The sequence below is a fragment of the Camarhynchus parvulus genome, chromosome 8 (assembly GCF_901933205.1).
Source record: "Camarhynchus parvulus chromosome 8, STF_HiC, whole genome shotgun sequence".
Lineage (NCBI taxonomy): Eukaryota > Metazoa > Chordata > Aves > Passeriformes > Thraupidae > Camarhynchus > Camarhynchus parvulus.
This window is the reverse complement of record NC_044578.1, coordinates 2,935,534-2,959,418: the sequence shown is the minus strand read 5'-3', so window position 1 is coordinate 2,959,418 and position 23,885 is coordinate 2,935,534. Positions and strand designations below refer to the sequence as shown.

The 23,885-nt window shown below is 40.1% G+C and overlaps 1 protein-coding gene across 8 annotated transcripts in view; it reads left to right on the top strand.

Moving 5' to 3' along the window:
* Positions 1–421: 421 nt before the first annotated feature.
* The window catches only part of NFIA (nuclear factor I A), a 348,766-nt gene continuing 325,302 nt past the window's right edge, over positions 422–23,885 (top strand). For all 8 annotated transcript variants that reach the window (XM_030953281.1, XM_030953282.1, XM_030953290.1 and 5 more), the window contains exon 1: positions 422–740. In XM_030953281.1, the coding sequence (XP_030809141.1) occupies positions 645–740 (96 nt within the window). In that variant the 5' untranslated portion in view covers positions 422–644. The remainder of the gene's footprint in view (positions 741–23,885) is intronic.

Genomic DNA, 23,885 nt, shown 5'->3' with positions numbered 1-23,885 from the left:
TTATGAAAGAAAGAAAGAAAGAAAGATGCAATCTTTTTCCTTTTTTTGCTTAGTCTTTTCCCCCCCAGTCACGTACATGAGAAAAGTAGCTGCGATAAACAGATACTGAATCAGACTGAAAGTCTTTAAAAAAAAAACACCCAAAACATTGCATGATAGTCTCTAAGCAGTTCCATCTGTCAAGCAGAAATTTTAGGCTAATAGCCTGTGGCGATCTCCCTCCACAGTCCACTACCTGCCTTTGTCCTATTAAATCTCTTTATTCTTCTTAAAAAATAAAAAAGAGGAAAGAAAAACCTTGCAGACCAAAATCATCTGAGTGATGAAGCCCTAATTTTGACCGCCTCTCTTTGATGTTGAGCAGTGGGTTCTTATTTAAAAAAAAAAAAAGAGTGAGTGAGAGGGGGGGAGAGAGAGAGAGAGAGAGAGAGAGAGAGAGAGGAGAAGACAGTGCTAGGAGCAGATGACTTTTCATCTCCACTTCACCTTGCCACTGGGTCTGTGAGAGATTGGTTCATTGTCAAGGAGATTTTTTTTTTTTTACCCATGATTCCATATGGTATGGACCGGGCTACATGTTGCCCAACATGCCAGTGCAAATGTTTTCTCAATTAGGTGTCTTATCTCCCGTGAGTTAGCATCAGATGAAGCTTGCTGACAGCATAATGGCAGGGAAAACCTCCGACGGCTCCATCAAATGGCAGCTCTGCTACGACATCTCGGCCAGAACTTGGTGGATGGTGAGTTGGCAGCAGGGCTGCTTTTTTTTTTCTCCCTTTTCTACTTTCCCTCCCTCTTTGACAAAATGTCCCAGACCTCACATTTATCAAATTAACATTTGATTTTTTTCACACTCTTCAGTAGAGCAGCCTCACACTTGTCCCACTTGTGTGCTTTCCCCTGTGTAACAGGAGACTGTTAATGTGCACTACAGTTTCCAGAGGGAAGCTTTTTCAATTCTCCTTAAGGGAAAAAAAAAAAAAAGTATGCAAAGAAGTAGTTTGAAAAAGCCTTGTTGTGCAGAGTAACTTGTCTCAGTCGGCTGCCTAACGCTCAGTTTGTTTTATTTTATCTGCTGCTTTCCAGCGTCTGTGTGCGCGTGCATTTTTCACCATGCAGGATTTTGTAAAAAGGGAAGGTGGAAAGTTCAGTCCGTTACAAAGCGAGTCGATCCCTGTAAAAGCCTGGAACGGTGCGGTCGTGGCGTGGTGTAAAATCATCACGTGTGAGAGGAGCGCGGTTTGCGAGGTGCTGCCGTTCATCCGAGACCCCGGTCTAACTTTTCCCTCCGCTTGTTTGCCTTAGAACAGGTTCCCGGGCTGTGCTGACCTGGAGCCATGTGTTACAGATCCCACATAGTCTGGCTCTAGCTGCTTTTGGGCATAATTAAAGTTTCAATAAAGTCCCAACGTGCTCCGTAGAACGAGTTAACTAGCATGTCATGGTCAGCCGGGCCAGACAACCTTTGACATCTTGAATCTATAAGAGGTATAGTGAGTTAGGAGGATGCACAATAGCCCATTGTAGCAGAAGATGCAAGTCCTGTTGCGAGGAAGAGAGTCCTCAAATCATTACTGCCCTCGTTAGCGTGTTGTCCGTTAGGGATTAATTCGTTAGCAGCGCATTTTTAGTTTTCTGTAATTATTATTCTTGTGGCAAGCGTGAATTCTTCCAGTGAGAGGAAAAGTTTGCTGCCAGGACAATGAATGTATTATCCGCTCCTAACTGGACCGTGAACCTCAGCTCATTTCACATAGATATCAGTTAAAAAAGGACTGGCGAGTGGAATTACAAAACAAGGCATGATCACTTTCATTGTATGATACGCTGAAACAAGTCGGGGGCTTTCCCTCCCCCTCGCGGCCCCGGACCAATTTTGGTATCATTTGGAAAGTTTAAGACCTCAGAGGACTTGAAAGACTTTTAAAAGTGAGATCCGGAAGGTTTTTATTCTGCAGCTTGGTGGTAGCCATTGTGTATATCATGTGGCTTGTATTTAAAGGTGTTTGGGCTCGGGGTTTTCCTTTTTGGTTTTTTTTTTGTCTAAACTCTTAATTTTTTAAGCATCTATTAGAGGTTTGCCAGCGGTTGCCAGTGAAATGTAACATGCAGTGTTTGGTTAATGGGAATAGGGAAGGCTAACCACTTTACTTATAGTACTGATTTTCCAATTAGACTTTCTGCCAGGAGAAGTTGGAGGGGGAAGGGGTATTTGCATGCACATAAACTGTTGATTATTCATGTGACTTTTTTTAGCTTGTTAAACCCCTGTAAATAAGGCTGTTGATTTTTACTTATCGTTTTCAAAACAAAGTTTTTCAAGTACCTGTTTTAGCCACAAGATTTATATCATGCTGTGATTTTGCCTTATTCCAAGCCATTTGTATATTTTATTACCACTCCTTTTATTGTCTATCGGCTGCTTTTATGATGAGGTATGTCCGTGTTTATTATTTAATAAGTATCCTCAAATGTTACTAGGCAGTTACTAGCACTCTAGAGAAAGTGTCCAAGGAAGTTTCATTTCAGTCACATCTATTTCACAGATGTTTTAGTGCTGTAAATATAATACGTAAAAATCCTGAAAACATTTAGTAATGCACTTGCCTGAAAATAAACAGTTTTATAACCACACATGCTGTTGTTTAGATTAAACATCGCAGAAAGTTCTCCTTAAACTTGAACGTCACACCATTTATTTTCTAGTAGAAAAAAAAAATCACTTAAATAGCCTTTTTTTGTAGAAGTTGTGGTAGATAAGAGATGTTATTTTTAGCTGAAGTGAATAATTCAAGATCTTTACAATACATGTGTTAATTGCAAATAATTTTCGTACAAAGTTTCAATTATTGATGGAGTAATAAGCAGTTTTTCATACATAATGAATCTAAAACACACAACAAAAATAGATTTCTTTTACCCCCCCCCAAACCTCATCCCATTTGCCACATTCTTTTCATCAAAAGTAAGCTAGAGAGCAGATTTTAATGTTTTAAAGACAAATAAAGCTTTGAAAATTACCTCATGCATCGTCTGGCTGCACAAAATCTCAGCTGCACAGTGCTAAACTTCGGTTTGGTATTGCCAGCATACAAAGAGATGAGTGAATACCCCTTGCACCCATATGGACTCAGCTGCCAGCACTGGGATATGCAATTTTGCTTTTTAATGAATCGTAAACAATTTGTGTGTCAGGCAAGGGAGTTTGGTTTTTTTCTGGAGCAGGTTCTAAATCCATTTGAAGCTATAGCTCTGTACTGTACTGGAGCATTATGCCCAAATTTAAAGGTTCTGTGTCACTGGGATGAAAAGACCTGTTATAATGAAAGAAACGGCTTTATAAAAGGCTGGGTGTAGTAATCTCTCTCTCTTTCTTTCTTTCTTGCTTTCTTTCTTTCCCTCTCTCTGCCTCTCAACCTCACACTCTCCCTCTTTCACCCCAGTCTATAGCATGTTTATAGCCAGCTCTGGAGATAATGGAGATTGGTTGATTGCATGATTAGTAAAATGAATGGATTTTAGCATTGGGCAAAGCAGCTTGCAATTTTGAAAGGTGGCTTTAAAATGCAGAGTTCTAATTTTGACCTTATTTTCTTTCATAGATAATCTTTATTAATGCTCCTTTAATTCATTTTTCCTCATCACAGCTAGTTTTTCTCCCCACCCATCTGATGGAATGGCTAATATATTTTATATTACTTGCCAAAATAGCAAGAGGTCAAAGTAAAAGAAAAAATGTTATTTCTCTTTCTTGTAGACAGTTGTAAATGTTTCAAACTATTTCAGTAGAAGCTGCAGGATTTGTATATTTCAGTAATAATTGCATTTGTCTCCACTGTTATAAGGCACTCTTACACCTAATCTACTTTTTTTATGTTTTAATCAAGTAAATGCAGAAACAGTTATTATTCTGTCGATATTGTAATGTGACATTTTAGCATAAAATTTCCCCCAAATGCTGTAAATTTGTGTAAGAAGGAGCTATATTTATTTTTAATCTATATATAAAATAGTAAATAATTTAACCGATATAGGACCCTGAAGATACAAGGTGAATTTGTTGGAAAAATGATCATTATTTTGTTTTCATTGGCACTTTGAATTGAAATTTGCTGCTGTCAAAGAGACACTAAAGGGTTAGTCATAGAAAAGTTTCAGTACTCTGTTTTGCATTTGTAACAAATATGCGCAGCTGTGCTACTTTTATAAACATTTATTTCAAGCTGATTATTTTTTTTAATTATTTGCTCTAGCAAGCCAGTATGATGTGACCATAATATGTTTAATAAGGGATTGTCTGCAAAATTCCTTTGCATGGGGTTATTGAAATAGATGTGCAGCAAAGGTATATACTGGAGGGAAAATCCTCCATGGGAAAACAAAACTAAAGACCCCAAACTGGGCCAAATTCTGCCCAAGGTTTACGTTGCTACCAGCCTGAAGTGGCTGCGCTGGGAGGAGTGGAGCAACTCCACGTTTGCTCACCTGAGCAACTGAGTTCCAACCTGGACCCATAATTTGAGTTATCTCCATCCAAACAGTTTCAAACCCCCAAACTGCGCTCTTTGTGAAACATCTGAAGGGAAAAAAAAGCCTCATTAATAAATAAGAAGCCATTTCAAATGACTCCATGTATGAGCAAACTGCTGTTATTGAATGCGACAGTTAAAGCAGATCTTCCAGTCATTTCCAAAATAATTATTTTCTAATTTTACTATCCCGCTCTCGATCCACAGTTCAGTGTGAATGTCTTTATTTTCTGTTGAAGCCATGAGTGAAACCAGAATTTATTAAAAATAGTCAGCCTAGGCTTAAAATGGTAATTTAGTTACTTTAAAGGTTTTTAACATCATTTTTTCACTGAAGCTTTTGGTGACTACTTTTCTCCCACACCTCTGTTTATTCAGAGGAATAGCTGGAATTACTCAAGTAATTAATGCAATTTTAAAAAATATGAAAATGTCAAAATGTTGCTAGCGTTTCCATCAATTAAGAATTAATAGAATCCTCACTATAAATATCATTGCAAATGAAAATAAAAATAATGGTGCATCTAATAAATATTCAATTCCATCATATGGAAAGTTAATTGGCACTGCCAAAATACTCAAAAAAGTATTTTTTGTTTAAATCACTGAGCATATCTATACGCACTTTCAGTCCAAGTTTATCATGGTAATCCCCACATGCTGTTGAACCGTCCGTGGCTTTGCTGCTTTGTGCTTCTTACTTATGATTTATGGTATATCAAAAGGCTTACATGTAGCAATAATTATCCTGCTCCTGCCCCTATAAAAATAACAAAGTGTGAACAGTGTAACATTGCAGCATGGATTTCCTTTGTTTTATACAGTAACTCTTGTATGTTCATACACTGCTCAGCTGCTGTATAAATATTTTTAATAAAATTATTCCTTCTCTATCAGAGTTGCTAAATTCTCTGTCTAGCTTAAACACTTCAGTGCGTCATTATACATACTTTATATTGTATTCATTTTCTATAAGTGGCCTCCTCTTGCTTACAAGTATTTGTCTTAGTTGTTTGCTACTCTTTTTTTCCTTCACCTGTCCTGAATATTGCCATGAATGTTTCTAATTTAAAGCCAGAGGAGTCAGTGGCTGATTAGAAGACAGGAAATTGGAGGATTAAACTGTCTGGTTGAACTTCCTTTACTTATCAGTACTGTGTAACTCACACTGGATTATAAACTCATTGGGACAATTTCTACAGCGTATCAGTACTTCCGTTTTCTTAGTCTTTATTTTTGAGGAGAAAGTACAGAAAATGGGGAAAATGGGCAATTTGCAGGTAAAACCAAATACTTTTTAATAACAGTGAAGCACTGGAAGTTTAAATTAAATTTGTACAAATGTCTTCAGGTATGAGAATTCATTCAATTTTAAGTCCTGCAGGTCTATAATATAGATTTTTAATTCAGTATGTAAACAACCAAGCAACAGATACTTTCGGGGAGGGGGAGGGAAATGACATCATTTTGGTAAGAGGAGAATGCGCCATGTTAACCCTTGTTCAACCCCCTTCCCCTCAGAAACTTCCACATCTGTTGTGACACGACAGTGTAGCTGTGGGACGATCTGAGGAAAGGCTGGAGAAAAAAACTTGTTTATCCAAAAAAACTTTGTCTAGTGCTGCCCACCGAGCCAGGAGCTGGAGATGTGACGTCCTCGCTCGGCGTTGGCCGGGAGGAGGATGTTGTGTAGGTATCTGTGTCACCAGGAGGAAGGGCACAGCTTTGTCCCCTTAAGGGCCAGCTCATTCCTGCTAGTGATCCCCATGTCTGATTTCCAGAGCTCATCATGCCCCTGGTTGTGAAATCATTGTGATAGTTGGGAAAGCCAGTATCAGCACGATCTGGTGTGTCTGTGTGGTGAAGGATGAACAGGAGAACTTCCCAGCTCAGTCTGAACTGTACCTGAGGGGTCTCTGTGCTACCGCTCACCATAATTTAATTTTACATGCTGAACTGAGATCAGAAGGTGTCAAAACTGTGTTTAAAACCAGAGAAAATAGCGACTACCTGAAAGATCTAACATCTCGATTTGAACCTAATCATGTACTCCAGTTTAAACACCAGCACTGGATCTTTAAATGTACTGGGATGCTTGTGATGGTTTCTGACAGTCTGGCCTTTATACTTTTGGCAAATCCCTCACTATAGTAGAAATGGAGACAAAAAAATAAGAATGTTCTGAAACTTTTTGCTGCAAAGGTCCCTGTAGCTTCCGTACAAATGATCTGAAACTTCTTAAAAATAAGGAAACAGATATTTGCTTTCCTTAACTACATATTAGAGAAAAAGATAACATTTTTGGTTTATTAAAAGGTTCCCATGCTTTAATCCCAGAGCGAAAAGAATCGCACTGTGCTGCTTGAAGCATCCCTCTCCGTCAGGTGTGGTCACTCACGCTGATTAATATTTAAAGATTATTTTAGGATGAATAGAGTTGTTTCTTCATTGACATTTGAAGATAAATATTCCGGTACATAACAGCATGGTTTGGACTGATAATATATTTGTTATTTCCATGAGTGTCACTAGGAACCTCTTTCACAAGTGCTGCAGGTAATAATTACAGAGCTCATTTCGGGTGCTCGAATTCATCGTATGTGTTCAAACACACACTTTGCACATGAAATACACTCATACTCTATTCACCCACAAACAGCAGAGGTCCTGCCATACTCCCAAGAAATTCAACTGATCTTGGAGCAGGAGAAGCTAGTCTGAGTGAGGATCAGGGGCTGCACAAACCTGCAGTAGCTCTTTTACACAAAGGTTTTTGCCCTTACATTCACCGCAATGGAGATCTCTGGATCTATTTTCCATAGAGGAGATTAATGAAGAGTAATTCTCAGTAAGATAAAAATCATTAGAACAGATTAAATAGATGTGTTGACTAGTGGAGTGAGATTCAAAATATTTTGCCTGTATAAGCGTATCTGTTGTTCTTTGGTGGTTTGTTTTTTTTTTTCAGAGGCTGTGAAACACAAAGTTAGCAATACAAGTAGGGATGGGTGGAAGTGTTGGATAGTACAGATGGCACTATAAGCTTGTAGGCTCTTACTACCCATAATTGCAATGCCCTTGCTTTCAAAGGAGTGCAGGTTGCCCTTGATGTACGCAAACAGCCATATTAATTTCACAACCCAATTGGAGTCACACACACGGATTGAGGTTGTCAATAGGAGCAGTGTGGAAATTAAGAGCACAAACAGTGCTCTCAAATAGGCCTTTCTGCTTTAAACACGACTAACTCAAAAGGCACAGGGTATACATGGTCACTGACAGGATATTTCCATAACTGAAAGTCTGTGAGTAAATTAAAGGGGAGTTTTTCCATAATTTTTTTTTAATCCAGAATTCAATTAGTATGAACCTGATTCCGCATGGAAATATACTGGTAAAGAAAATGGAAAGTAGAGCCTGTCTTATTGGTTTATGTCAAGGGAATATAAAGAGTATTCCAAAGCGACCCAAGTTAACCTTTTGTGTTCAATAAGAAAAGAAAAAAATCTGCCTGATTTGATCATTCAGTCAATATTTATATTTACTTTTAGGAACAAATAGAGACAACTTGCATGTGCACTTCTCTTTGCCATGGTCTTTTACTAGAAATTTTCTTTTGTGATTTTATTTGAAAGAGGGTAAGTTAAGAAGAATGGGTTAAATGGATTATTTAAGGCAGTGACTGAAAGGTGAATCACTAGGGTTTTACAAGAGCACAAATGGGGGACAAGTTTTCAAGGATTATAAGCAAACACAAGTAAAATTCAACTTTACCCATGATCTGCTGCTAATGAGGTCTTACAGTTTAGACAAATTAGGACTTGTTGCTTCCTCTCCTTTTACCTTGGTTTCTGAAGGAAATCAGCTCTCTATCTGCCATGTGCATGGAATGAAATTAGCATAAGGCACTACTTGATACACACAAGGCCTTCCCTCTTGTCAAAAAATCAATGAATCATGCTCAAACAATTTTAAAGAAAATAGTAACTTCTTGTACAAATTATAACTGTCTCACCTGATTTTAGGATGTAACTTTTTCATTATGGAGACACATAGAGTTGTTGAAACTTGTTATTTTTCTATGGGCACCCATTCTTTTTGTTCTTAGTGAAGTTTTCTAAGTATTCCACAGATAAATGGGAGAAATACCTTCCAGGGAAGTATGAGGGCATGTAGGAAGAGGACAGAGGCTTATAATGGTGGGAAACCCTTGGTGAGGGCCTTGCTCTTGGCAAGCAGTGACCTTTGGTAATTTCTAACATAAATTTGTGTCAAGAGCTGAAGGTGTAAAGAATAGAAGGAAGAGGATGGACCAAAGAGTGAGTGCTCAGTACCAGCTCTGTAAAGGAGACTGAAGGGAGGGCAGGCTGTGATCTGAGGATGTTCCCTAGCATTAGGAAGGGATCACACCTGAGCGGAGAAAGTGAACCACAGGATGGGGGTTTTTTTCCTACTCCAATCACTCCTTGAAGTTGTTTCTTTTCCATTAATTAAAATCCCATTCAGTAACATATGGACTACCAACTGCTCAGGTCCAGTAACTGGACCACTGCACAGAAAACTTTGTGGTTTATTTTCCTCTCTTTGGATGCAGATGCAGGATTTGAATAGCAGAGCAGTTCCTCATTTGCCCAAAGTATTCTGCACTGAGGCAACTCCACAGCAGGAAGCCAAAGAGCCACAGGACAGCAGCAGAGGCTGAATAGAGCAAGGCTCTAAGGCTCTGTGGCAGGTCCATGAGGTGTCCCCCATGACCAGCAGTGTGAGCACTTCTGATTGCATCTGCTCTGTTCCAGAATTTTAGGGAATGTTTTAGGGAACTTTGCTGTAAAGTCTGTCTGGTGGTAACTGAGAAAAGGAAAACAAGGGAGGGAAAATGTGAAGATCAGGCTGACAGTGTGCCCCTGTGGCACAGGGGTTCAGAAAAGCCTAATGCTCCACTGGGCATGTCCCACAGCCCTGCATCCTGGTGTCTCCCACTTGCAGCTTGACAAAGTGTGATTTCACAGCACCTTAACCTCCCTCCTGGAACCAGCTGTCCTCATCTCTGAGTGGTGCAGTCCACCTTTCTCTTACTTGCCCCAGTTTTTGAACCTACTCCTTGATCATGGAACTGATACTTCATAAACCCCCAGATCATTGCAATAGTGAAATGCAGAGGGACAGGGAAGAGCACAAAGCCCTAATGAAAAAAATGTTTTATCTAGTCAGAAAGTGAGTTATTGTCTGCCTAAAAACAGATAGATAGATGGGCTGGGGACTTTTATTTTACCTTGCAACAGGATAAGGGGCTAGAGCCAAAACACATGGAAGCTGTACCCTGAAAAGCGGTGTGAGACAAGGCCTTCTGGAATATGAGAAATACAGACTGATAAGGGTGGAACAGCAGAGCTGCAGAGTTTTGAGTATTGTGAAAATTTCAATATGATGCAAACATCTGTTCATGTACTCTGGACTGAAATACCCAAACACCTGCACTCCCATACACATGCTCATGGCTGCAGATTCCTTTGTTCTAACAAGTTTTCTGGGTGCACTCTCTGGGACAGGTGTGCATGAGCTTGATGTGGAATTGTTTGTATGCAGAAGGTGTTTGCACCTGAAAAATGCAGGTGCCTGCTTTAAATGTGTGTTCTCACAGGCAGATGTGCAATGTGTTTCCCTTGGTTTCTGTACAGGTCTGCCAAAACAATCACTTCAATTCCTTTATGTCTCCTCATTCCCTTGTATGGAATAGAATAAAAAAACTCACCTCAGAAAGGGTGTTAGATGGTAATTAATAGGTTTTAAAAAATATCTGTAGATGCTATAATTGAAGTACTTGCCTTTTTTAAAATAAAAGTTATGTGTGAATATAAAGGTTTGCAGAATTAGGGAACTAAAGACAGGAAAGACTGTGAGTCTTTCCATCTCCCAGCAGTCTGTTTTTTACTGTTTATTTATTGCTGACTTTTATTTTGCCTTTAAGCCAAACACTATGGGTTACTCATATAGCATATGCTTCTTCACTCTGCACACAAGTAAAAGCAGTGATCTCCAAATCAAGATAATATTTTAATAAATCTTGACTGAGGATGCCTGAAGTGGTACGAATGCTCACACTGTGTAAGACTCAGGCATCTCCATGCATGCCACTGTTTCATATTAAGTAGGAGTTTGGTAAATTGGGAGGATTACTGGGATTTCATTAAAAATTAAATGTACAATTATTTAGATGAATTTTTCACATATGCTTGTGGGCAAACAATTTTTGATTAGTTGTTGACATATAGTACACACAGTGCGTGTGTGTGTGCGTGTGCACATGTATATTTACATGCACGATATATAAATAAAATACAGACAGTAATGCAGTGTTAGGAAAGTCCACTAGTAGTCATTAATTTGACAAGACTTGTATAGGATGAGAAGAATGATCTTCCTCAGAGTGAAAAATTGTTTTCACTACATCACATTAAGACATTTATCCAATGAGCAGCGTAAGAGCTCAGGACCAAGCACAGCTCATCTCAGCTCGCTTTACCTACCTCTTTGTAGAACTTCCTCTTCCAAATGATGCCGTGGAAGAAAAAATGTGTAATGCCTGCTACTGGCCTGGGGTTGCAGGATTTGCATCAGTGGAAGGAACTCTCTCCGTTTAATTTTAATTAGAAATCAGGTGGTAAAGCTGGGGAAATGATTTGTAAAGATCTGAAGTGTCTGAAGAGGAGTGGCTTGAATAACACTGTATTAGTCATGAGGCGAGGAAGGAAGAATGTTGTCGTGATTTGAAAGTAACATTGTTCAGTAAACGAAGATGTGTGAAGCACTTGCTAAACTAAATTAGTTCTGAGGTTTGGTGTACATTTGTGTAACTCTGTTCATTGAAGCTTTGAACAATTGTGAAGGAGAAAACAGAAATTCATTTATTAAGTAACAAAAAGGTTGAATTCTCTCCTGGTGGTGTTTATCTGCAGTGATTCAGCTGCGATTTTTCATATTTCAGACAGAATCATTAATTAGCACAAATAAATAGACACAATACTGTGTAAGCCTCTGAATTTTATTTTGAGGTGCCAATATAACAAAGACTTTGCTTTCTTTCACACAAACAGAAGTAGTAGAGAATTTTTAGGACCCTCTGCTCCTAATTTTTCTAAAGAAACTGTTCCTTAACAGATGACCTTTTTCTAATGCGTGGATTCCTTATGCAAGAAGGGTAAATCTTGCAGTCTGAGTGTCCTCTGTAGAATATAATTGAAAAATCGTAGCCATATACTTCATATTGTATTATCTTGTGATTAATTTTTCTAAGAGTTGGTGTTCCAACCTCTTCGTGGGGAGGGGGAACAGGTTCTGCACCCTCAAGTCACATTCCCACCTCATTTTATGGTGCCCCTGACACTCACCCATCTACCCAGGATTTTTACCTTTGTGCCACTACACTTGTTGCTGTCTTACTCACTTAAGAAGTACAAATAGCCCCAGCATTGCCAGCTGCAGTCCCAGGCTGGATCATTACTCCAGATTTGAGGTTAATCAACTGCAAATTCCATTAGCTTCATACAGAGTGAAAATAAAGAACAGACGGTCTCGCATGTGAGCCAGAAGTCAGGTGCAGCACAATACGGCCAGCCTTCAGGTAGAGGGATTTTTTTCCCCTTTGGCCAGCACCTCTAAGATCAGACCAAAGGAGCAGATCAAAAAAGATTTTCATGAAAATTTTATAGACTCACTTTTTTTTCCCCTTCCATTTTCTCTCTATTTCCAATTGCAAACATTAGTTCTTCACTTGGCTGTGGCGGCATTTTTACCCTTTTTTCTGCTAAACACTACGGAAAGTTGTTGTTCAGAGTTATATTGTCAGGCACCTCATGTTCTTTGCCTACTTGTTGATTGTGTGACTTGTTTTACTGCTTGAGGAAACGCTGGGTGAAGTTTGGGCAGGATACGGGGGCAGTTCACTGCTGAAGACCCATTTACTGAGATTCAAGTGCTGACAGGCACACACACCTTGTGAGCTCTGCCACAGATTTCAATAAGACTCACATTATCAAAGCTGGACACATGGGAGAGCAGAGGCAGGAACCAGGCTTAGACACTTTCCTGCTGCTTTTATTCCATGCTCTGTCTCCCCCCACTCCCCTGAGCTTTGTTTGTCATTGGTGATTTTCTCACTAGTCCATTTAAAATGTTTAACTACTTATTTTTGCATGTGCTGCAAGGGTCAATACTTATAGAAAAAAAAATAAAAATTATTCTGCAATGAATTTTGCAAGTTGAATGCAAAAATAATGCCTTTGATAATCCAAATATTCTAAAGCAAAAGCTTTCCCATAGAGCAGAAAAAAAACTGCAGGAAAGTCATGTCTGTGGGCAGAAGTTGAGATGCTGCTGCACTCACAGTGCTCTGCACTTTCCAGGCTGAATTCTCAAAATGTACATTAGCACAGTGATTGCCAAACAATGTGAATTTTGTGTGCTTTGGTTTTTCTGTGCATCTCTCTCTTTTCACCCAGTTTTGATGGGGAAGGGAAGTGCCTCTGTGTGTGTGTGTGTATATCTCCCTATATACATATGTTAGATTATCACTGGCACACCACTACAAAAGGTTAGGGAAAATATTGCTGCCAACAGAACTAAAGATTAAATAATCCAATCTCTGGGAACTGTAAACTAACAATCACTATCACAAACGGGCCCTTTCTAATCATAGTTTGTGGTGGAATGAAAGATGCAATTGTCTGGAATTGATGAATATGGGATCCATGCTGGCTTCAGGGTCAAAGGTGACTTCATGCAAAGGTCCCTTTCTCTCTGGCACTGCTGCCTTTGTATAGCATAGCTTGGCAGCTATCTCTTTGCACTTCGGCTACCTGCCAATGCAGCTGGTACTGTGCAACTGTCTGGTACAGACTACAAAGCATCACTCAGCAACCAGCAGCTCCGCATGGGGCCCCTTTTCTAGGATGACAAAGAAAGATGGGCTATACATTCTGCCATCTATGCCCATTAAAAAGACTCTTAAATTGCATTACTACAAGTTATTGTTAATTATGTAGTAGTCTCTGGATCTGTATGATCCTTTGAGGGCTTGATAATCTTTACTGTATGCTGGCAGTGTGAGTAATCAAGAGGGAGAAATCAGTATTTTGTTGTGTAAAAAGTAAGTACTTATGTGGTGAGTTGCTTGTGTGTAGCCATATGAATGAAACCTTCACTTGGACAGGTTTCTGGCATATGCAGAAATAAAACTGATTCAACTAGGCAAATTACTTGTGAAGTTGTGTCCTTATAGTTTCAATATTCATGTTGCAGTTAGACTTGGGAAGTGCTTTTGTTGGTAAGCGTTTATCCTGAAAGCTTGCTGGTTGTTAAAATGTGCCTTGAGCAGAAACGGGGATGGAAGAAAACAAAGTTCCTGGGTACATTAGAATAAACTATTTCAGTTTAGAAATCATAAAACTAATCGGTATTTAGAGGAGAGGATTCTGATAATGGAAGTGGCATCACTGTCAGACTGATGGGACGCTGAATATCCTGAATATTTTTTGCCTCAGTAGTGCATTTCCTTCCTGTTCTTAAGAAACTGTTTGCAGTGTAGTCAACAAAAGTAACATGTTTGTCCCCCTTAAATTTGAGGTCCTGGTTGTCTCCTGAGGAATGACTGAGCTACTTCTGTCTAGGCATGATGAATTGCATTGCAACTAAATCTGCCGGCCTGATTCCAATGGGTATTTTCCAACTCCTGTAAGTCTATCAGTGTTAATATAAAACTGGAATCGCTAATCTGGGCAAGCAAGATTGGATTCACCTTCAGCAGGATGTATAGATGACTTGCACCATAGATCCAAGTTATTTCAGCTTAAATATCTTGAGCCAAGTGCCCCTGTCAGCTGGCACAGCTCCCCTGAGGTTAATGGAGATGTACCAGTTTACCTCTCCTGAACTTTCTGGCACTTGTTTTTTCTAAGATTTCAAGGAAAAATCTGTAAGGAAAATGGTGGGACTTTTTTTAACTAGTGACTGAGTTTTTTCCCCCTTTTCTTTTTTCCTGCTTTCCCTGCACTATTTATGATCTTGCACTTGCCTCCTGTAGAGCTGGCAGGCAGCCTAAGATGTACACCAAATTCTGGGAAGGAAGCAACACCATTTCTGTATAGTACCACTGTGAGAGCTCGTCTGTTGGACCACTTTTATTTCCTCTTTTGTTCAAATTACACAAAAATCTGAGAGACACGAGATACGACAGGAGATGAAAACCCTCAGTCTTCAGTTTCTCTCTTTCCTCCTTGCATCTAATATTCCTTTTCTAGCCTTGTTCTGGTATCGGCTATTTGAAATAGTTATATATAATTTAACATTATACAAAAGTATTGTCATATCAAACATAGTGAAACGGATTCCAAAAACACCATCTGGTATTTGGGAATGCACTGTGAGTTGGGAACGTGAGAAGAGATATTCTTTGCCACTTTGCTTGGGACCCAGCCATTAGCAGTGTAATTGCCAAGAAAAGGTGACAGGCTTCAGGCTTAATGCAAGTGGTTGGGTTTTTTTCCTCTCTCTCTCTCTCCCAGTCTGTTAACTCTATGAGTCCTAAACTAAAAGCAAAAGGCACTGTAAGGACAACACCAGGCAAAAAAAAAAAAAAAATAGACTCCCTTAAATTTAAAGGCATGGTAGAAAATGAAAACAGTCTCTGGGCTCCTATAAGAAGACTGGAATAAGTGAAAGCAAAATAAGCTTGTTGAGAGGAGGAAAGAAAATAAGACATGTATGCTTTAAATCTGCAGTGTGTTACATGGAATTGTTCTCTTAAGTAGTGGATTTGTAATGATTAGAGTTTCCCAAGCTTTATCCAAAAGCTCATTTCAAAGCCATCATTAGTTTCCTCTAATCCACCCAAAATTGCAAAATGCATATTGTGAAGGTCATCCGTGACTATTCGAAACCTGCTTTATTTGATGTTATCTTGCTTCTTCCTCTGTATCTCCATCTATCCCTTTAAGGTGGGGGGGAAGAGAGAGAGGGTTTAACAAATTAAAATCTCAGATTGATTTCTGTGGGAATATTATTTTGCTGTGTAAGACTCCAAAGGGCATGAACAGTACAGTTTATATAATTTCATGTTGCTGCCATTGGCAGGTGTAATTCTAACAAGTTCTGCCAATAATTCTCACCTGAGAACCAGATCAAACATGAGGGATGTGAAAAATCAGAGATATTTGAACAAGGATCAAAGTCTCTGTATTGCATGCAGGAAGGCAAATAAACTTTGCAGCAGAGGATGAAAATAAGTGAGTAACACAGAAAGATTTTCATCTTTATTGATTTCCATCTAACATTTGAAATACAGCCCTGTATTAATTCTCAGCTTTAAAAAAAGGCCACATTGATTTGTTTCGGCATGTCAGAAACTGCGATGCTACAATAGATCTGCTATTAAATTACACAAAATAAAATGATTTCTGGTGGGTGTAGCTAATGCTTGCCAAATTAGATGAAATGAAAGCTAACCCTCTTAGTCTAGCTGTTGTTTTTAAATATTTATGTCTTTAACAGACATTTGTGTGTGCCATGAGGGGGACTAGAAACTCCTTTGCTATCAGTCAGTTGATGTAGACATGCAAAATTCTTACAATCTCAGTACCAGACTCGCACGAAACATTTGTCACCGCAAGTTCTTTCCATTTCTTTGAAATTCTTCCGCCGATTCACCACGCTGCTGCTTTGGCTCCCACTACTTATTTATTTACTGCGGTTGCATTTCCCTGCAAACGGGTTCTGTATGCAAAATTTAGGCTACAAGGTGTAGCACAGATTTTTGGAGCTGAACCTTTCAGCGCAGAAAAGGTGGTGGCAGCCCCATGGCTGCCAGATTGCTTGAGGGACTGCGAGAGAAGCTGCGAGCCCAGAGCTCGCCCTCTCTGCCGGCGACCAGCCGGCGTGAAACTTTGCCCTGAAACAAACACCGCCACGCATCCGAGTGGGAAAGAGAGTCAAACGCCACAAAGGAATCTCTCTGTTCATTCTGAGACTTTTATGGGGTGCAATTATATCCTGGTTGTGCTCGGCCTGACCTTCAGTGCTGTTTGCTTTCTAAAAGGCAGCGATGGTCTCTGATACGGAGCTCATTTAGTACCAGGTTTTTGGCTTTGAACTCTGTCGATACAAGGCAGTCCCCAAAGCACCAGTGTCCCAAACCCTCTGACTCAGAACCCAACCCAGGTAGCCCAGAAGAAAGATAATGTTCTGATTTCTATCTCACAAAAACAAACACTCTTTTCAGGTAAAGCCACTCTCCAACAGAGTGTTGTATTCCTGGCCTTGTTCAGTACCCGCTCCTCCAACAGCTCTGCTTGGGATGGAGCACTGAGGGGCACATCTGGCACCTCAAAGTACAGAGATGTCTTGCTTCAACAGTTCTGTGACACAGGAACAGAGACTCCCGCTCAAGGAATCAAGAAACACAACCAAAAATTGAATTTCTGAAGGGGTGTATTCACCTTTGAAAACTTTTACATACAAAAGGGAAAGCCCTTCAACACAAGTGAAACGTGGTAATACTTTCTGCATTACAGTTCCTCCAGTAACTGAAATTGCACAAATTCTCTCTTTTTGGCTGTCCTTTTTTTTTTTTTTTTTTTTGCCTATTGAAGAATCTACTTTTAAAATACATCTATTTTATTTAACAGTTTTAATCAATAACTATGGTAACAAAAATTTGCATCTTCATTCACTAAGTCAATATTAAGTAGTTTTAGCCTCTGTGACCCAAAACTGCTGTGGTTAATCTCGATTCAAGACAATTTACTTCCCATTCATCCCCACCACACAGCATGGGGCACCTTGGGGACACCCTGGCTGTGTGCAGGCTGCAGCATCCTGTCCCCAGCTCATTCTGGGTTGTGGGCACACTGATGCTTTCTCAGGTGGTAAACTACCAACTCCAGCAGTTTTAGCTTTTTATCACATTAACAGGAACGTGCCACCCACAGCAGTGTGGAATTACTGGATCTTTCCCCTCATTTTTTCCCTTCCACATAAAGGGCTTTGCCTGTTTCTCCCTTCCCAGCCTGTGCCAGCCTGGGGTTTTGTTTTGCTCTCCGGAGACATGATGACAAACTGCAAATGAATAATCAGAAGTACTTAGAATGAAAATGGCAAAAATATTATTAGTTGCTGCCCCCCACCCCTACTCCCGCTCCGCTCTCCCATTTTCCCCTCCCTCCTCTTTTGACGGCAGGCAGAAAATGCAGATGCCAAGGCAGCGGAAGATATTTTTAAGCAGGAGCATCTGGCTCCTTGGCAGACTTCACAGGCAGTTGGTTTGGTTGTTTTGGAGTTGCCTCTGGGTCTGTCACATGTTTTGGCATCTGACTGATTGTCTGGGCTGCCTCCTCTTATTGGACATATTTTTTGTTTGACTCACCTTTGATTCTGAATTGTCTCTTTATTTTCATTTGCCAGTGAACAACAACTTCAGCTGATCCTGGGCTTGTTTATGTAGAAATAGTCCCTGTCGTTCCCTGCCTGTGGCTCACGGGAGCCTCCTGCCTGCCCTCTCTGTGCTACCAAAGGTGCTTCCTGCTGCTTCCTCAGGACTCGGGTTAGGCTCTGAGCATTCCCTGGGAAGGAAACGATTCCATGGGCGAAGGGTTTTCCTGCATTCAAATATGCAGCCAAAAGCTGGATAGACATGGTTCCCAATATATGCTGGATCTCTGTGTGTGGTTTGGGCTTTTTAAAATGTATACATATAAGATTATCATGCTGGGGAGAAGGTTTATCTTAAAACAGTGTAGTTTTTACTACTTTTGCAGAGTGTAAAACTCTACTTAAAATTTTGTCTGTTCCCATCTTGTAAAGTTAGACGCTTAGCAGCATTTTCTTCTCTGTTTTCTAAGCATGGTAAATCACAGCCAAAGCTATTTTTTAACTCAAAAGAACTTTTCCGCCCTTAAACATTGCGTCCAGGCAGTCGGGAAGGCAGTGCCTGCGACCCGGCCCAGCCTGCGGAGCCAGCCCCGGGATTTTCCGAGTGCCAGGGCAGCGAGGCTGGCAGAAACAGGTGGGCTCACAGCAGGGAGCAGCAGCCCAAGCCCCGCCACAAGTTCTGCTGGGATTTTTTTTTTTAGGTGGTTCAACTAAATCTAATTAAACCAGGGCATGTTTAAATGAGCTTCATTTAAACGTGCACTTTGTATAGGTCCTCTACTAATAACAGCAGCTCTTGTTTTTATTATTAGTGCTATCACTTTTCTGTCTTTTCTGATATTCCCAGGGAGTGAATGGATTATTTCTCAGAAGGACTGGGTTTATATTTCTAAAATGCTGGTTTGGATCTGTCCTCTGAACTAGTCCTTGCTGTGCTCAGGAGGCACCACGGAGACTCAGACATGAGATAGAAATCTGTGTTTTCAAACTAAAAGGAGACCCTATTCCATAAAGTGTTTTCATTTAAGGAGCCTGCAAGCAGAAGAGAGAAAAAAATGCTGGTTTCCAAATACATATGCAGTGTTTTGAAGGCAACCTTGTCAAAGATTGTTTTTCACTGATCTGATGTAAAGAAGGCATCATGTAACTTATATGTTGCTTGGGATTTTTTCTTAATTGGACCAAATTGAATTAAACTTTCTCAGGGAAAAACATAATACGGCATTTTAAAACAAAAGCCCCCAGTATGTGATTTTCTTGGAGTTAAAGTATTGCCTTGTCTTTCACTGGCCTGTTATTATGGCCTCATTCAGGTACATGTTTGGAAGGTCCATCTCTATTATCACTGTAAATAGCAAGGATGTCAGAGGCCAAGGAACTGGCACATATGGAATAAAGCTCTTTATTCCCAAGACAGGATGTTGTGGACTGCTAAGACCCCTCTATGTCTCTTCTTCTACCTGTACACAGCACAGAACTGCAGAGTAACTCTCCTGGTACTTATGGAGGTCACAAACACAGAGAAAGGTGACTGAAAAGATTTTAAAATCTGAGAGAAACTATCTGCAGTTAATTTTTGGGGGGGTTTTTTTGGTTTGTTTTTTTTTTTTTGTGTGCGTGTAAAGGAAAATACTATTTTCAAAGAAATTGTAATTCCTAAACCAGTGACTGAAGGAAAAGGCAGAAAAAGCCCCACAGGTGTGAATACAGACACAGTTGCATGCACACACTCCTTTACACAAAATTACTTTTACCATCTAATCACGAGACTTGGCTTGTCAGATTCCAGGCAAAAACCAGACCCCAGATCTGTACAGGAATATTAGTAAACATTTGCACTGAACACAGTACCACATGCAAATTAAAGTGAGTTTCCAGCTCTGTTTGCAGAAGGAAGCCTGTTGGTACAGTGAAGGCCTGAGTTCTGAAGCCTAAAAAAGAAAATTACTTTAAAACCAGCAAAGCCCCCAGTATACACTGTGTTTTAAAAGTCATCCTGGTATTCTAGAGTATGTGCGCCATAAATTTTGAATAGATGGGATTAGCAATATCATGACGGGGAATCCCAAAGGAACTATCTCCAACAAGGAAGGAATCTTGTAAAAGGCATTCACAATAAATCCTTCCACAGGCCTTGGCACTTGGATGTAACTCTGTGTATTCCCTGTTAGGTTTCCCTGTGAGAAAAAAACACAGGTCCTTTTGGGCTTTCAATTCTGTGAGTCAGTTTTGTGATCCGAAAGCACCATATGGGTGCTTTCACCTTTGTTTTTCAGCACCTGCAGCACTTGGCAGATCCATAGCAAAGCAGAAGCAGCAGCACAAAACAGGATATTATTGGGAGAGGGAGGTGCAATTCTGAATTCTCTATCCTCTTGGGGCAAGCAAATAGCAGAAAGCCGCTACAGCACTGTGCCAAAGTGGTCCTGGGGGATGATGTGGTTACAACAACTAATCTGGAGAGTAGCCTTGCTCCTGCTACTCCAAGTCTTGCAGCCTTGTCCAACAGGAGACTCGATTTTCAAGGGCACAGCTCTAGGAGCATGAGATTGCAATCTCTGAATGACAGTTACAGGTTTTGGACAGCAAAAAGCACGGGGGCTTTTCTGTCCTGCCCTTAAAACTCCTTAGATCTGTAGATACTGTAGACACTGCTGCAGCTGGACAGACACCCTTCTCAAGGGAGCAGAGACAACTTTAGCACTTCTGGCTTGGTGTCCTGGCTCCTGGCTACTCAGGTCAACACACATTTCCCACCAAGGGTAATTGACTGTAGTTCTTGTTGTAAAGAAATCCTCAGCCAAAGTCAAGTTCTGACAAGTTTTCAACTATGTAGCTGCATTTTTAGGCTTTCAGAAACCCTAAAAACAAGTATGTGGGTCTTAATGTGTCCTTTTCTGTGATCTCTTTTATGGCCACAAAGGGCTTTGTACATCTACAAGAATTAATGAAGGAAGATTTCAAAAATATTGGGAAAAAGAATGAAGTGAGACCGTTCCACTTGGGAGGGAATGGCAGTCTTCAGTTTAGCAGTAGAGAAAAAGGAGTTAATCGATTCTATGATTATTGAACACTGTCCTGTACAAGCCCAAATGTCACTCCATCACCACATCAACCCTGATATAAACTCTGCAAACACATTGTAAAAGCTGAATGAGGAGCTTGATTTCTCTTCCTGCTTTACCAAGATCCTCAGTGTCATGAACTTCAGTGATTTGAGAAAGGCGGTTCTGTTGTCTTTGTAGCTGAACTAGGAAAGAAATTTATCTGGTTTCTCTCAACTGAAACGAGTACCAAGGGAAAATATAAAACTGTTCAGAAATCATTTGTCATCAGGACACAAAGATCTGGCTAAGGTCAGAGCTAAGACTGAATATTATCCCTTAAATCCCCTAGAAGCTGTGGGTGGTTACACTGGTGTCACCAAGAGGCTCTGAGCATCTTGCTACTGCAAGTTCTGTAAACCTTTTTCTGTTTCAAATTGAAAGGTGCTGCTGTTACCAATCAGACTTCCAAAAACAGGGACATGGCTTGGCCACTGTTGAGGTGGATTTAGTCTCCCAGAAAAGTTGTTTTCTCTGCCACCATCTGACACAGGCGGAGCTTGTGCCAATGCAGCGAGCACAAATTACAGCCAACGCGATGCAGAATATCTTGTGCACGGACCTGTGTAGCTGTGTAATTGCTTGGCATGTCTTTGGCCCTTCACTTGTCCCAAGTGATAGGTGTGTGAATGCGTTTATAAGAATAATAATTCCTGAACTTACAGCCAACTCTTTTCCTCTCTCCACTACCCTGCTGCAAAAGATTTCACAGCCGTTTGTGTTGGTTGCAGAAGCCCGCGGAAGACGTGAATTTAATCAAAACTTTGGCTGTCACTCTGCTCCTAGCAGAGATTTTTTGGAGCTGTGTTTTCATGTTCAGAGCAATAAAGTTTTCCTCATAGTTAAAATGATCCAAAAGTCATGACCCGTGACAATGAGAAAACAATGGCTTAAGATCTAAGGAACCTAAACTGATCCATGGAAACAAATCCATAGACCAAAAAAAAAAAAAAAAAAAAAAAAGAGGGAGAAAAAGTTTAAAATAAAATCACATCTGACCCAGGAATAATTGTCCCCCCAGCTCTCCAGGTTCACACAAAAAGGTGTGAAATTGAAAGAGCAAACCACGGTACAAGTTTCACTCACCTGTTGTGGCACTGAAGATCAGTGATACACAGAGGTTATGGAAATGAATCCTGGGATTCATTGCAGAGTATAGCCAGGAATATCAGGTCTTCACACCTGAAGTTTAAATGAATGGTTAAATATAACTCAGGAACACAAAAGAAAGTTTAACTAAAATTTGAGAATGAGAATGCTCTCCTGATGCACCACATGCTCATCATCAGAGTATCAATCACTTTTGCTCTGCCTTCTTCATAAAATAGGTAATATTTTCCTTTCCCACTTAGTGTTTTTACTGGGGATTTGTACCTCAGCATCCTCCCAAAATAGTGGGAGCCCCTTATAGCAAGAGGGGAGTGCTGTGCTCCCTTTGTGATTGCCCTGGGACAAGGTTCAACTCAAGTGAGATGTGAGCTCTGCAAGCCTAAACACTGCTCTGTGGGTTTGGGTTTGTGGGTTTCTGCCTGATCTATGAACTTTACATCACTTAAGGGTAGATTCTCCATGTGGTTTAGATACAAGCAGCCAAGGGTTGAATTCATACTGTGTTCTCGCAGGTGAAACTTCACTGACTTGTGCCAAGCAATATATTCTGCATGTTCCCAGTTTACACATTAAATCTATGGGGTAGAAGTGGGCAAAAAGTAGGAAATCTCCTATTACTTATGTAGGGTGAGAAATAACATTTGGTGGGTGGATATAGTTTCTTGAGGAAATGAACTGTCTCTGCTTTGAAGGAACATTTCAATAGGAGGGAATAGTTTGAAGCATTAGCTGAAGTAGAAAAATTCACTTCCTTCTTTATTCCAGAAAATATCAGTGATATTCCCTAGACAGGACAAGAATATATTATCATTGAGTTGAAATCTTTTGCACACATAGATTTTAACCTCAGCGGAGAGAAGAATTTGCAGTGAATCATTTGTTCACAGAGATGGGAGAAAATAATTGAGGGTTTATTTCTGGGTGGAGAAAGTGCTTTGTAAACAACCAGGATGTGTGTTTTGAAAGATGAAGGTGAGAATGAGCAGGGAGTTGTCACTATTGAGATACCATAGGGTAATTTATAAACAATGCTTTTATTGCAGCTCATTATGGTTTAGTAGGTACTCATATATAAAATATACTCATTCTTGCATTTTGTGAAGTTTCAGTGCACACAGTTCCTCCCCAGCATCACTAAATGCAGGGAGTTTTCTTTATCTTGTGTTCCTACAGCAGTGATCCCAGTAGGCTTCTGGTCCATTCCTCAGTGTCCTAAATGCTATTACGGTAAATAAACGCAACATCCCTGAATTTCAACTAGAGTTGCAGAAGTATTTCCTCTTCCTGAGGAAAGAATTGGACTTGTTTGGCTTTAAAGAACTAAATTTGTATTTCTAGAAAGCAAACCAAGTGGAAAAGACAGCCTGCTTGTGGAGAGCCCCACTGACCCTGTAAGACTGCAGGTAGTTAATTTCTGGCATAAAGTAAAATACATTGTTGGTGTGTTAATGTTCCATATAGGAAGCCAAAAAAAATGAATGTGTGGGCACTAGAGAGGTAGTTAGAAACTTCTTCAATAAACATCTTCCTTGGGAATTTATGGTAAAAGTGAAAGGAGGGCAAACTGGGGAGACCATGCTTTTTTTACCACTGCTCTGGTTAATGTGAGTTTGATTTTTGCCTTTGACAGCGACTCTGGGGTACTCATTCAATTGTTTGCTCCTCATTTTCCCCACATTTAAAACAGCAGAAGTAACACACCATTGCTCTGTAAGGATCCTGG